At 54.4% G+C, this 14,569-nt stretch overlaps 2 protein-coding genes across 2 annotated transcripts; both read left to right on the forward strand.

Moving 5' to 3' along the window:
- The first annotated feature begins 211 nt into the window (after positions 1-211).
- Positions 212-2,775, forward strand: LOC123382664 (mucin-3B-like). The gene is given in 3 exon segments (XM_045048278.1): positions 212-672; positions 674-1,291; positions 2,704-2,775. Coding segments are annotated over 3 exon segments (1,116 nt in total). The 5' UTR covers positions 212-246.
- Positions 2,776-4,701: 1,926 nt separating this feature from the next.
- On the forward strand, positions 4,702-7,159 carry MUC3A (mucin 3A, cell surface associated). The gene is made up of 4 exons (XM_045047905.1): positions 4,702-5,034; positions 5,469-5,547; positions 5,867-5,941; positions 6,818-7,159. The coding sequence occupies exons 1-4, from the start codon at positions 4,957-4,959 to the stop codon at positions 6,919-6,921; spliced, it is 336 nt and encodes a 111-aa protein (XP_044903840.1). The 5' UTR covers positions 4,702-4,956; the 3' UTR covers positions 6,922-7,159.
- The last annotated feature ends 7,410 nt before the right edge of the window (positions 7,160-14,569 follow it).

Raw genomic sequence — 14,569 nt, forward strand, 5'->3', positions numbered from 1 at the left:
TGGAGATTACTTCTCCTCTTGCAACTGCATCATCAATCACTCCCATGAATATGGTCAATTCTCTGACATTTATCACCTCTACTCCAGTCACCACCAATACTGTGACATCAGCCATGAGTATGAGTCTATCTTCTCCACCTGCCCCAACCGCAGTCAGTCTCCTCTTTGACAACAAACGCTACCCCTGTATCCACCTTGATTACTACCTTCCCTAGTACCCATGCTGCATTCACCCCTACAGTCACCATGGCCACAACTGAAATCACCACTCCCACAAACACTTCTATCTCTGCTACCTCGAGCACAGCCACTTCACCCACTCTCTCTGCCCCAGAAACAGCCATAACTGTTACTAGAGTGTTGGTAACACCCACCCCCACAATGTCACACAGTACATCTTGTGTTTCTCCTACACTTTCTTTCCCTACTCTGAGTACATCTACAGACGCGCTGACTACTTCTTTCGGTACTATTTCCTTTTCAATACCCACAACAATAATGTCCTCTTCTCTATCCTCCGCCAGTGTAAATTCAATGCTCACGACCACCCCTAACTCTCTTCCTACATTCTCACCTCTCTCTGGTATGGAAAATACAGGGACTTCTGTCACTGCTTTCACTACTCTTTTTTCATCCGAAACTACAAGAACTTCTCCAACCATGTCTTCTCTAAAAGACCTTTGCGACTGAAACAACCACCACTTGTTTTATTTCTTCTACTACCCCATGTCCAGAATCTATATCAGTTACGATAGTGCCTGCCTCTCCCACTACTTCATGTATGGAAATGGGTCCAAGTAGTGAAGTTACTTCGATGCCTAACATCCCAATGTCAGTGTTCACCTCTACTACTGAGATGGCTACCTCCCCTAGTTCCACCAGTATGACAACTGTGTTTCCTAGGCATACGGACACTTCTGCTCCCGTTCTGGAAACGCATCCTACCAACAGCATAATGGATGCTCCTAGTTCTATCAGCATTGGGACTGTCCCCAATTACACGGTTTTGATAAGCACTCAAAGACCCACCAGTGGAAGCTGGATGAGCACCAATTCTGTAACCGTCCCACATATGCCTGGCTTCATGAGCCTCCCACTGACCATGAAACCAAGCAGCAGGTTTCCAACTGCCATGGTGGCTTCAATCAAGTTGACTCACTCCACCCCACCCACCATCAAGATTCCAGAAGCACCGGTAGTCATCTCTCAGACTACCACCACCTTTATGTCACCCAGGGCAACTTCAACCACTACTCAGATGACCACACAGTCTAGACCGACTACACCTCAGGTTGGACTTACTGCTTCCCTGTTCCGTCTTCTCTCTCCCCTAATAAATTTCTGTGTCACCAAGGGCAAACCCTATCCTGAACTTCCCTTTCTTACTGTGTTGCCCAGGCACCTGTGACCATGGTGGCACCTGGATGCTAGGCCTATGCCACTGCCCTTTGGGGTTCTCTGGGGACCACTGTGAGCTCCAGGAGATCAGGTGCCAGAATGGAGGTAAATGGGATGGCCTCAAGTGCCACTTCCCTAGCATCTTCCATGGCTACTGTTGGAGTTTGTGGTGGAAGAGGTGGATCTGGGTGAGTTGTCAGAGCCCTGCCTTTTGCACTTTCTCCTGGGAGGTGCCACTGGCTCTCTCTGGGCCCAGCCCTGCGGTTACCTGTTAGTATTCATGCCATTTTGCCTAATTCTGCCATTCTTGCCTTCTCTCTCATGCTTCCCTCTACCTCATCTCATGCCCCTTTTTCACCCTCACCTCCAGGAGGTGGTTGGACCACACTCCTTCCTGTGGTCTCCTCCCAGTCTGGGCTGCTCCGAGCTGTATTAATTTCTAATTGCCACTGTAACAAATTATACAAACTTAGCGGCTGAGATAATGCAAATTTATTATCTTACAATTCTGTAGAGTAGGAGTCTAACGTGAGTCTTACTGGGCTAACATCAAGGTGTCGGCAGGGCTGTGTTCTTCTCTGAAGGCTTTAGGGGAGAATCCATTTCTTTGCCCTTTTCAGGTTCTGAAGCCTCTCACATTCCTGGTCTCAAGGCTCCCTCTCTCCATCTTCAAAGCCAGCAACATTTCATCTCTGTGTCTTTTTTTTTTTCAAAAAATATTTTTAAGTTTATTTATTTTTGACAGAGAGAGAGGCAGAGAATGAGCAGGGGAGAGGCAGAGAGAGATGGAGACACAGACTCAGAAGCAGGATACAGGCTCTGAGTTGTCAGCACAGAGCCTGACGCGGGGCTCGAACTCACAAACTGCGAGATCATGACCTGAGCTGAAGTCAGATGTTGAACCAACTGAGCCACCCAGGCGCTCCATCTGTGTCTTTCTTCTGTAGTCACATTTTCTTGTGACTGATTCTGACCTCCTGTCTTTCTCTTCCACTGTTAAGGACTCTTGTGATTATGTTGAGCCCACCCAATAATCCACGTTAATTTTCCCATTTTAGTCAGATGATTAGCAATTTTAATCTACATACAATCTTGATTCCTCCTTGCCATGCAGCATAACATATCCAGAGGTTCTGGGGACTAAGACATAGGCATCTTTGGGAGCCGTCATTCTGCCTCCCACTGAGGCAGACAAGGGAGAGACCACAGGTCTGACTGCTGTGCCTCCTTACCTCTAACCTTTCCCTCACCTTGGCACAACTTATCCTAGAAGTCCTATCTCCTTTCCCCCTACCATTCATTCAGTCTTCAGGGAACATGGAGAGGAGTGATAGGATGAACCTCTGGATTGTGGTGGTGGCAATGGTGGTGAAGTGACCAGAACAGGGCATATTGTGCGCAGACACTGTGGGTGCTGAAGGGGATATGGAGGTGTCTGTTGACCAGGAGATCTCCCCTGACCTCAATGACAACACTTCCAAGGCCTACGAGGATTTCAGCGACACCTTCTGGAATCAGGTGACGGGGAAGGGGAGGGAACTCAAGGGTCTTTCCTTGAAGTTGAGCTTGGGCATCTGGGTGCACTCAGGTCATGAGGTTCAGGTGCAAGTGGAAGTGCAAGGATCCTGGCATTTCGGATGCAGAAGATTTACCAAAATGTGCAAGGATTCAAGGATGTGGAGATCCTGTCCCTGAGGCAGGAGACCCTTTTGGGGCTATGGAGGTAGTGTTGGGTGGGGGAAGGAGAATGAAGGGTGGGGGAATGGAGAAGCCATCCTTTCCTTTTGGAATCAATCAGATTTCAAAAAGAGAGAGGTGGAAGTAGGACATAGGGGAACTAATAACTCCATGGGGAATTTTTTGGATCATTTTCTGTAGTCATTTCTCTGTAGGAGAGATGCCACCTTCCTTTTGAAGCATGGTTGGAAAGACAGAGATTACATGGGACATGCAGGGAGGTGGCGCATAAAGGCTTATGGGAAGCCTGGTGTCTGGACAGTAGCTGGTTTCTCTCTGGCTGGCACCTGGCCTGCTGAGTGGTCAGCCCGAGTGAGGCAAAGTGCCCAGGAGGGCCTGGTTTGATAATGGCTTGATGCAAGGCAGGAGAATGTCAATCATTCCTTGTCTTGCCTTCCAGGCTGACCAAGTCAGGGATGCTGGTGGGTCCTGAAAATAATGTGTCTGGAATCCCAACTCATTGCCTCTGCCTTCCTCTCACACCAGCGCACTTGTGGTTGGTCCTGGAGGTGACCTTCTAAAGACCTATGTGCCCCAGGCCTGGGCACCCTGTAAGACACCCAATCTTCTCGATCCCCTCAGGAATGGCAGCATTGTGGTGCCCTTTAGCCTCCAGCTGGAGAGTGAGTATGAGAAGGTGAAGACAGTCTTGAAGGAGGAGATCCAGAATGTCAGCCACAATGGGGACAGCTGCCGGAGTGACTAGAGTAAGCCAAGACCGGAGGGAGGGGTTGGGGCAGAGCCACCAGCTTGGAGAGGAGCCTCTGGGCTCCGGTGCCAGCCCTGGGGTAGGCCTACAGCCAACTGGGCCAAGGATGGGGTTAAGGAGGGGCTAGTCCGAACCTGGGTGCTGGGGAAGACTCCTTGAAAGTTCTGCTCCAAGTTTTCAGGATGGCTGAGGATGCTTGCTTATTCGGGGGAGATGAGAGAGGCAAGAGTCACCTTCCCTTGCAGCCCCTCCACATGTCCCCCACAGTGGCAGAGCCCTCTCTGCCCCTCCCCAGGCTTCCCTGCTCTGCTTCCCTGTCCCTGACCCTCTATTTATTTTTTAAAGGTGTGTGTGTGTGTGTGTGTGTGTGTGTGAGAGAGAGAGAGAGAGAGAGAGAGAGAGAGAATGAGCAAGCAGGGGAGGCGCAGAAAGAGGGAGACTGGGAATCCCAAGCAGGCTCTGCACTGACAGTGCAGCTCAGTGTCATGAACTATGAGATCATGACCTGAGCCCAGTTCAAGAGTCCAAGGCTTAACTGACTGAGCCACCCAGGCGCCCCTGTCCCTGACCCTTTAACCTCTCTCAATTCCACCTGTGCCTGTGTCCCCCCTAGCCCTGTGTTTTAGGCCTGACTCCATCAAGGTGACCAATGACACCAGGAAGGAGCTGACCCTGGAAGGTAAGGGTGGGCAAAGGGATGAGTGGCCCCCGGAGGTCGTGACTCTCCCACCGCGGACATCTGCCCATTGACATTCTTGGGGAGGAGGGAAGACCTTTCAGGAGGCAAGTGGTGTGGCCCCGGCAGGGCTGTCCTTCCTGGAGCTTATTAGCTTCTCACCTGAGGACCAGCAGGGAAGGTGAGGGTCTTAGGGGCCGACCCTCCCCTCATCTAATCTCAGGGTCCACTCCACCACACCCCACCCTCGGAAACATAGTTTCTCCCATCTGTTTTCAGCGTGATTATAACCAGGCCCCTGAATAGAGTGGATGAGGTCCTTGTCTCTCTGCACCCCCCTCCCACCTCCAGCCATCTGTCGCCGCCCCACTGCCAAAGGCTATGAGGATTTCTTCTTCCCCTCGGTGGAGGAGAACCGGCTCCGCTGCGTCACCAAATGCACGTCGGGCGTGGATGGCGCCATCGACTGTCACCAAGGCCAGCGCCTTGTGGAGAGGAGCGGTCCCGCTCGCCGGTGAGGCCCTGAGCACCCGCGGGAGCCCCGCCCACCGCCCGCCCGGCCCGCGGCCCCGCCCCCTCGCCCCCCACCCCGGGGGGGCCCCCCCCCCCGCCCACCTGCCGGCGCCCACGGAGTCCAAGTATGTTAGCCGACCCGCCCAGATGGTGGTGAGGGTCTGTGACCTGTGACCCCTGCTCCAGCTGCTTCTCCACGGACACGCGCTGGTTTTCGGGCCCGCGCTGCGAGGTGGCTGTCGCCTGGAGGGCACTGGTCGGGGGCCTGACGGGGGCCGCGGCTCTGCGGCTGCTGGCGCTGAGCATCTTCGTTGCTCGCTACAGCACAGCCGGCCGAGGCGGAGGCAGGGAGCGCGTTGGGGGTGGGCGTGAGGGCGGCAAAGGGGTCCCCCCGCTGGGGCGGTCCTGCTCTGCCAGCGCGTCGCCCCAACTCAGGTCCTGGGGCGGCGACGGACGTGCGATGAGGACACTGTGGGGACGTTTTCGGACTTGGGCTTGGAGGACGAGCGAACAGGTGAGTCCTGCCTCCCGGGGAGGGGGGCAGAGGCTTCCCCGGGCGCCACTGCGGGCCTGGGGAGGACCCAACTACCTCCCTTGCCCGAGGCAGACACGGACCTCCTGCCGGGAAGCTTGAGTAGCCACTTCCCTGGGCACCCCCCGAAGGAGGCGCGGGTCCCGCACGCGCCATCCCTACAGGGCAGGCACTGGGCACAGGAGCCCCCCTCCCAGGCCTTGCTTTCCCCACCCTTCCTTCCCTTCTCCTTTCCTGCCCTTCTCCTCTCTTTCCTCCTGTTCTCCCCCCACCCCCCGCCCGCCCTTTTCTCTCTCTCTAGTCAAGGATGAAAACTTCCAGGTGGCCTTGGAGGACGTGGACATCAATGCGAGCGCGAGGGCGCCAAGGGGGGATGGTGAGGAGCTCTCCCAGATCCAGGTCCAGAAGCCCTCCCGCCAGCCACCAGGGCAGGGGCCGGGCTAGGACCAGGAGGCAGTGGCTTTCCAGCCAGTCTGAGCAGGGTGGCTCCCTGTTCCCACTCCCTCTTTCACACATATTCTGTGGCGGGTGCACATCCAGAGACCTGAGGTGGCCTCCTCCTTGCTGTGGGCCCTGCGCCTCCCCCTCCCCCCTCCCCTGCCCCCTACCCCCAACGGTAGGAAGGAACCATACACACCGCATCCGTTTTGAGAGATGGCCCGAGGACTCGTGCAGCGCCGTCTCCCGGTTACCTTGGGCAAGATCCGACCAGCCCCCGATCCTCATCCTTCTCCCAGCTTGGGTGAAACCCACCTGGAGACCCGGTTCAAACCCAGGCTCCTCCACTGTGGGACCTCGGGCAAGTCAGTAACTTCTCTGAACCTGTAAAATGAGTATAGCATACTCGTGCTGATACCTTGAACGATTGTGGCGAAAACTAGATGTGCTCCGGCAGATCTCTGTCCCAGTGCACCTTCCTGTGTCCCCACATGCTTCAGGGGTCTCGGACCTCAGTCTCTATTCTCCTATGCCTGTCCCCACCCGCAGCTGGAACCACCCTCCCTCCTGCTCCCTATGGAACTCCTTGCCGCGTCCCTTGCCCCCACCCTTAAATCTCCCCCCTGTGAACCCACTGCTTGACTCACTCCATGCCCCAGCCCCCAGCCCCAAGTCTCCCCCAGTTTGTCCCTTCCCCTGACTTTATGACTTCAGCCCTAAATTCTTACCCCTATCCCAGTGCCCCCACCCTAAATCCTCCCTCCTCCCCTGACACCCGGTTTCCAGTTATGTACAGATGTCCCTTGCCCCTCAGGCCCCCCGCTGCTGCTTCCCAGGCCCTGGTCTCCTGTTCTGAGGCTCCATTCCTTCTCCCTCCCGAGGACACTGGACCCCAGTTTTCCGGGGCCTCAAGAATGAGCAGAAGTGGAGCCCTGAGATGGAGAAGCCCTCTCAGCTCCTTGGCCTCGTTCCTCTGTCTCCCCTGTCCCCTCCCACCCTTCCTCACCGCTCCCCTCTCCCTAGCCTCGCCCCCATCCCTGCAGTAACCTCAGGGGCCAGAAGTCCCCAGCCTCCTCTGCAGGAACATCTCATGTGCAGACAGGAAGCCTGCCAGCCTCCAGTTCTCCCGTGTGAACGCAATATGGCATTTCTTGTAAAAGAAGTTGCTCCGTGTCTTTCTGCTTCTTATCTCATGGCACCTCCACTTGGAGAACAGGGACTTCCAGAGGATACGTGGGAGGGCCTGGGAACACCAGTTTCTCCCAGCAAGCAAGGAAGGCATCTGCGGGCTGTCCTCAGGGCCATGACTTTCCTCCTAGAGCTCGGGGCCTGTTTTCTTAGAGAGTAGGTGGCTGGGGGAGCCACCAGTTCAGCAGCAGGTGGGGGCCTGTTGGGTTTATCCTCTGTGCCCTTCCTCCCTTGGCATAGGAAGGTCAGGGCTGGGTCGGGGGGTGGGGGGTGGGAGGCCCAGGCTACGTCAGCTGCCATTTGCACTGGTGGGTAAATCTGGTCTCCCCAAAGATCTTGGGCCTCCCCAAGCTTGGGTGGCACATACACTCACGCCAGAGTCTGTCATGCTTTGGCGTGGGCCCTCCCATTCCCACGACTGTGGGTAGCTGGCCTGGAGCTGAGGGTGCTTGGGGCTGACAGAATGAGGTTCTTTGGGTAGGGGTTTGGAAAAAGCCCCTGAGTTCTTTGCCCTGGACAGGAGAGGGACTGGCGTGGCTGGGGGTGGAGACCAGGACCATAAAGCCTCAGGTGTGAATGGGAGCCCCACCCAGGAGAAGGGTTGGTGGTTGCGAGCCTGGGGAGGGGGGAGGCACTGGAAGTTTGGAAGGGGCCAGCTTGAGGTAGATGATGGAGAAGGAAGGCTGGAAGAAAGAGGGGCTCCTCAGGGGTGGGGTGCAGGGTCCTTCTCTCAGCCTGGCCTGTGGCTGGCCGGTCCTGGAAGGGCCGTCACTCCTCCCTCCATAGTTACCCTCTCCCTGCCATTTCTTGGCCCCCGCCCCTTGGTAACCGTCAGACACTCTTCGCGCCTCTGGCCTCCGGTCCCTCCCTCTCACTCTGCCCCACCCATGACTCTGGCTTCCACTGGAGAGACCCTGGCTGTGGGCGGTCAGCTTTCCTGGAGTTAGACGGGAAGGTTGATAGGCTGCCCTTTGGCCAACTCCCTGTGGTCACCACACACCATCCACCCAGCCCCATCACCGCGCCCCTACTCTGGGCCAGGCGCTGACCTTCCCCAAGGCAAAGATCTCCGGGGTCCTTTAAATAGCTGGATCCCTCCCTGGGAGCTCTCATTTCTTGGTCCCTCCTCATGAGGGAAGACCTTGCGTCCAGGGCCCCATCGGGAGATGCTGGTGATCTGGATCCTGACACTGGGTCTCTGGCTCTGGGCACCTGCCCCAGTGACACGGGGTGAGTGAGACTGGGGCTGGCACTCCCTGGGGGGCCAATGCATGCTGGCCTCAGGCAGGGTTCAGGTGGCTGGCTTCCTCCTTTTCCCTCACTCCCTTTGCAGGGGACGGGGCTGCCAAAGAGCTGGACCTGGGCTGTGACCTCATCTTACCTTTGGGGGTGCTAAAGGGGTCACTCTGGAGACGTGTGGGTCCAGAGCAAGGGGCATGGCCTGTGTTGTGCAGTTGATGACCTATGCCAAGCCCTGACCCGGGGGCTGAAAGGGGGCTGGCCTCCCCCCGTCTCCCCTCTCCAGCCTTCCCCCTGCGGGGAACGGGGACTTTTTCTTCACTTGGATGGTGGCCTCTGCCTGCCTTCGTCCTGTGGCCTGCATCTGCCCAGGAGGCCGGGTCTTTCCAAAGAGGCACCGAACGGGCTGCCAGCCCTGGGGGAAGGAAGGATCCAGCATTTAGCAGCTTCTCCCTTGCGTGGGGAGAGCTCAGGAGACCCTGGAAAACCCCTCTAGTTACAAATGGTTGGAGGGCTGGGGGGGAGACACAGGCTCTGGGTCCTTGTTGAGCCTGTCATGGCCATTTCTCTGGGAAGCAACTGGTTTCAAGCTAATTTCCCGTGGGGTCCCTCACCAGAGCAGACTTTCTGAGCCCCCACCCCAGAGACCAGGAAAAACCGGAGGGAAGGGGTGGGCAGGACAGATGCTGGGGTGAGGAGTGTGGGGGGGAGTGAGCCCAAGGCCCCAGGTAGAAGAGGGGGCTTTTGAGTTGAAGGCCCTGTAGGGTTGTGGGAAGGGGTGGCGAGTGGGCAGGGGGAGATGGGGAAGGGAGTCTTTGGTGCCCTGCAGGGCAATAGTGAGATAACCCACGCAGGGAGTTCTGAGACGTCCCCCTCACGAACACGGGCCCTTAGGCGCCACCATACCCTCAAGTACCTGCTTCTCCCCTGCCCGGACACCTTTGAGGCCCAGAAGCGCAGCCCTTGGGAGTTGCCAATGGGCAAGGATGAGAGGCTGCGAGTGTGAACTTTGTGGATTTCAGGACACCAAGAAAGTACATTAATGATAGCTATAGTAGCTTTTAAAAAAAAATGTTTATTTAGTTTTGAGAGACACAGAGAGAAAGATAGAGTGTGAGCAGAGGAGGGGCAGAGAGGGGGACACAGAATCCGAAGCAGGCCCCAGGCTCGGAGCTGTCAGCACAGAGCCCTGTGCGGGGCTCAAACCCATGAACTGTGAGATCATGACAGGAGCTGAAGTCAGATGCCTAACTGACTGAGCCACCCAGGTGCCCCTATATTAGCTTTTTTAAAAGAAAGTTTATTTATTTATTTTGAGAGAGAGCATGTGCATGCGTGTGCACACGCGTGCACACACACGCACACACACACACAAAGAGCAGGGCACAGAGAGAGGGAGAGAGAGAATCCCAAAGCAGGCTCCGTGTTGTCAGTGTGGAGGCTGATGGCGGGCTTAATCCCATGAGCCATGAGATCAGGACCTGAGCTGAAATCAAGAGTCAGATGCTCAACCGATCGAGCCACCCAGGTGCCCCATAGAGATATTAGCTTTAAGGCAAAATCCAGAGAACAGGAAGCTATGAGTGGGGTCACCGTCAGGAGGGGTCCTCCCTGTCCCTGCTCCCCAGGCAGCCCCCAGGTCTCTCTCTGGTCAGGCTGTTGGGGGAGAGGGGTGGTGGTGGTGATGATGACAGTGATGTTTAAGGGTCCAACAATCAGCAGGTGCATTGCCTCTGTGTACCTTACGGTGAGTTAGAGATAATCAGCACTAGCGGAGACCCCCTGTTCCTAAGGCGCTCAGTGTTGTGTGGAAAGGATAACACCGACTCGAGTGAGCCCATTGGCATGCAAGAGTCAGAAAGCATCTCTCTCTAAGTGCAGAGAGCTGTCAGGAGTGGAGAGGTCAGGCAAGTAGAGCCATTCCAGAAGACTCCAGAAGGTCTGATGATACCCAGAGCGCCCCCCCCCCGCCTCCCACCCACAGAGGGCTGTTCGCAATGTCATTTCACAGCATATAGCACATATGACTCTCACAAGGAAGATTGTGTAAGGAAGTGGAGGCAGACAGGTGACTGAGGCTCAGAGAGTGATCTATCTGGGGCCGCACAGCAAATAATTAACAAGGTGCCACCCATTTGACAGAAGGTTTGTACTGCCCCATCCCTGAACTGGAGGACCTCAGCCCTCTGCACCCCCCACCCCCACCCCCACCCCCCGCTTGTATTCTGGGAGGGGTTCAGATATCAGGTCAGAGACTCTGGCTGGCACCTATAGTTTTCTTTCTTTTTCCTTTTATTTATTTTGGGGAGAGCGCAAGCTGGGGAGGGGCAGACAGAGGGGGACAGATGATTGGAAGAGGGTTCTGCACCGACAGGCTGACAGCAGCAAGCTTGATGTGAGGCTTGAACTTGCGAATCGCACGATCGTGACCTGAGCTGAAGTCAGACGCTCAACCGACTGAGCCACTCAGGGACCCCTATAGTTTTCTTTCTAATTTGTGCCCTCCTCTGGGTACTCCAGTTCACTGTGAGGACTGATGAGGTTTTGGACAAGCAAACAGTAGGGAGAAGGAGTGCCAACCTGAGAAGGCAGGAAAAACACCGGGACAGGGCCGTGCAGGGGACATGTGCGTAGGAATGCCCCAAAAGTAGGGGCGCCTGTGCGGGATGGCGCGTCGGGAAAGCGAGGGAGCGCCCCTGGGCGACCAAGGCATTAAAGCCTGATGGAGGCTTTTGGACACCAGAGGACCTCTGTGGCCTGAGCAGGGGTGGATTGCCCTGCCAGGGTGGATGCCCTGAGAGCCATTGTGGCGTGGCTCCAGCCGGGAGCCTCCCTTCGCCGGATGATGGGCTGTGGGGGCCCCGGGAGAGGCTGCCCTAGAGCCTGTGTGAGTGAGAGGGCAGGAGCCTCTTTCTGGTGCTTGACGGAGGTGACCATGGAGATTCTGGGGGTAGCTGTCCTCCAGACCCGGGGCTCGGGGGCGGATGTGAATAGGGCACAGTCTAGAATTCTCCATTCTCTATGAGCTACAGGGCCCACAAAGACCACACAATGCTGTGGATCGACATGAGATTTGGAAGCCCGTGTCCTGTTTCGTGTACACGAAGTTCTAAAGTGTTCACGGGAAGGGTATGGGGGGGAAGCTCCTCGGGCTGGCTGGGGGACAGGGTAGAAGTGTGTGTCGTGGAGGGGCTGGGGCCGGGGCCTGAGGGGTCAGAGCTCTGTGGCCTAGAAAGATGAAGGCGGAAGTAGAAACGCCCAAGCGCAAAATCGAGAAGAGTGTGGTGAGGCTGACAACAGATTTGTCCACAATAGACAAAGGGACAACCTTTGAAACTTGCCTGGAATAAATTTCGAGCAATTAAAAGGAAGTGTTTTACACGGACGGTAATAAACTTACTGAGCAAACACAAGAGGCCTGCTCTGCCTGGGCAGGTGCTCGGTGCTCGGGATGAGGGAGGATGAATAAGCCAGTTTATAGTCAGGTTTATTAGATGGCACCATGGAAACAGTACAGAAAGGACCGCCACCCAAGCCCGGTGGTGCTGGAGCTCAGAGAGGGGCTCGCCTCCATGGAGGGATCCTGTCTTGCCTCCTCCGGCTTCTGGTGGCCCCGGCGTTCCTTGGCCGTGGTGGTGTAACTCTGATCTCTGCTCTCATCTTTGCGCGACCTCCTTCCCTGTGTGTACAATCTTCTTCTCCCTTCTCTCCTAAGGATATGAGTATTTGGATTTAGGGTCAGCCTTAAGTTTAGGAGGATCCAATCCTGAGGTGCTTAACTTGATCACATCTGCCAAGACCTTCTTTCTTTTTATTTTTCTTTTTATTATTTTTTAAGGTTTATTTATTTTTGAGAGAGAAAGACAGTGCAAGTGGGGGAGGGGCAGAGAGAGAGGGAGCCCCAGATTCCGAAGCAGGCTCCAGGCTCTGAGCTGTCGGCACAGAGCCCAGTGTGGGGCTTGAACCCACAAACTGTGAGATCATGACCTGAGCCGAAGTCAGATGCTTAACCGGCTGAGCCCCCCAGGGGCCCCTCCAAAGACCTTCTTTCCAAATTAGGTCACATTCCCAGGGGGCTCTGGGGTTAGGACTGCCACATATCTTTTGGGGGCAGTGGGGGATACAATTCAATCTGTTCCACCAAGCTTCCACGGCAACCAGAGCAGCTGTCCTGTCTTCAGGGAGGCTGTGGGCAGGGGGAGGGGAGAGAGCTGGGGCGGCTTGGCCTGGCCTCAGCCCTACTGCCACTCTGCCAGGTGGGATCGGCCTTAGAGAAAAGGAGACAGGCCCAAGCCACTGAGCTCATGCATGGCAGGGCTGAAAGTGCTCCCGGGGCTGGGTGACCAAAGCACATCCCAGTGGCTCCACACTCTTTCTCTTGTAGAATCTTCTAGAGGGAGCAGTGTGGTCAGGGCAGGCATCATTCACTTCCCTTTTCCAGGGGGAAATGGACGTTTGGAGAGGGTAACTGCACGAGCTCCTACAGCTGTGTAGTGGCTGATCCTGGAGGCACTCATGGGCCCCGCTCGCACCCTAGGCTTCGGGGCTGCTCCTGTGGGCCCCATTGACTGAGTCCACCTCAGGCACCAATGTATTTTGGAGGTGGCAGGAGGAAACAGTCTCACGTCTTGGTGGCGGTCTTCAGACTTGCTTTCTAGGGCTGTTCCCCAAGAAGGCCACCAAGTGAAAGACTTGGCCAGCTACCTGGCTGCCTTATTCCACTGCTTAGCTTTTTAAGAAAATCTAAACACCCGTAATGCAAAGAAGTAAAAACTGTCAACAGGGCAGGAAAGTAGCAAATTTTGCTTGTTTGGTAGGAGAGCTAGTGTCTTTGATGGTGAGTTAATGCAACTGCAACATGGGCAAATACGGTTGACCCCTGAACGACACAGGGGTTGGGGCGCTGACCGCTGTGTAGTCGAAAATCCCCATGTTACTCTCGACTCCCACAAAACGTAGCTACTCACAGCCTTACTGTTGACCAGAAGCCTAACCGATAACATAAACAGCCAATTGACACATATTTTGGGTGTTCTGTGTATTATATACCGCATTTCTACGATAAAGTGAGCTAGAGAAAAGAAAGTATTATATTACAAAAATCATAAAGAAGAGAAAATACATTTACAGTGCTGTCCTGGAAAAGATCTGTGGGCAAGTGGACCCACGCAGTTCAAAGCCGTGCTATTCAAGGGTCAGCTGTAGACCATTTTTGTTAAGCATTTTGATCACGAGAGTGTGAGGAATCCCAGCTTGGGAATCATTAACCATGAGTGATTTTCCTGCATTTTCCAAGGTGTTGGATACATCTAACCTTTTATTTTTATGATACCATGAGTGCATATTTGTTGTATAACAGGGAAAATATAGGCAAACAAAAGGAAGAAAATTTTGCTTAACCTTACCACTCAGAGAAACATTGTGAACATTTTCGTATATTTCTGAGTATGTGTTTAGATTTATTCTATTGGCAGTATGTGTTTTAATGGCCATCAATATTCCGTTCTTTTTTTATACATATAAATTTTTTAATGTTTATTTATTTTTGAAAGAGAGAGCCGTCAGCACAGAGCCTGACGCGGGGCTCGAACTCATGAACCGTGAGATCATGACCTGAGCTGAAGTCAGATGCTTAACTGACTGAGCCACCCAGGTGCCCCTCAATATTCCATTCTATGGAAGATTATAGTTCTCCAATCAGTCTCTTCTTCCTCTAACCCTGGACACTTTTAGCCTATTCATCATTATAATAAATAATGATGTAATAAACATTCTTGGAAGAAAAAATTTAAAAATCTGCATCAAGTTACTGTGTTTATTTTTTAAGGAAGTTATCCTCTTTTTTAAAAAAATTATTTATTTTGAGAGAGAAAGCTTTGGTGGGGAGGGGCAGATAGAGGGGGGGGATATCAAGCAGGCTCTGCACTGTCAGCACAGAGTCTGATATGGGGATGGGGAGCTCGAACTCATGAACTGTGAGATCATGACCTGAGCCAAAGTCAGATGCTTAACATACTGAGCCACCCAGACATCCCAGGTTACTTTATTTTAGAATCGACGTCTAAAAGTGGGATCACTAAGAATGGTACAAGTCTGCCGATGGTCCCTGGTGCATATTTTCAAATTATTCTTTGGGGGC

The sequence above is a fragment of the Felis catus genome, chromosome E3, assembly GCF_018350175.1.
Source record: "Felis catus isolate Fca126 chromosome E3, F.catus_Fca126_mat1.0, whole genome shotgun sequence".
Classification (NCBI taxonomy): domain Eukaryota; kingdom Metazoa; phylum Chordata; class Mammalia; order Carnivora; family Felidae; genus Felis; species Felis catus.

Bases quoted from the DNA above. Each gene is read 5' to 3' on its own strand.
- MUC3A (XM_045047905.1), top strand. From the start codon at position 4,957: ATGCACGTCGGGCGTGGATGGCGCCATCGACTGTCACCAAGGCCAGCG. The intron at 5,035-5,468 runs GTGAGGCCCTGA...GCCCCAACTCAG, and splicing joins AGGAGCGGTCCCGCTCGCCG to GTCCTGGGGCGGCGACGGAC. The intron at 5,548-5,866 runs GTGAGTCCTGCC...CTCTCTCTCTAG, and splicing joins CTTGGAGGACGAGCGAACAG to TCAAGGATGAAAACTTCCAG.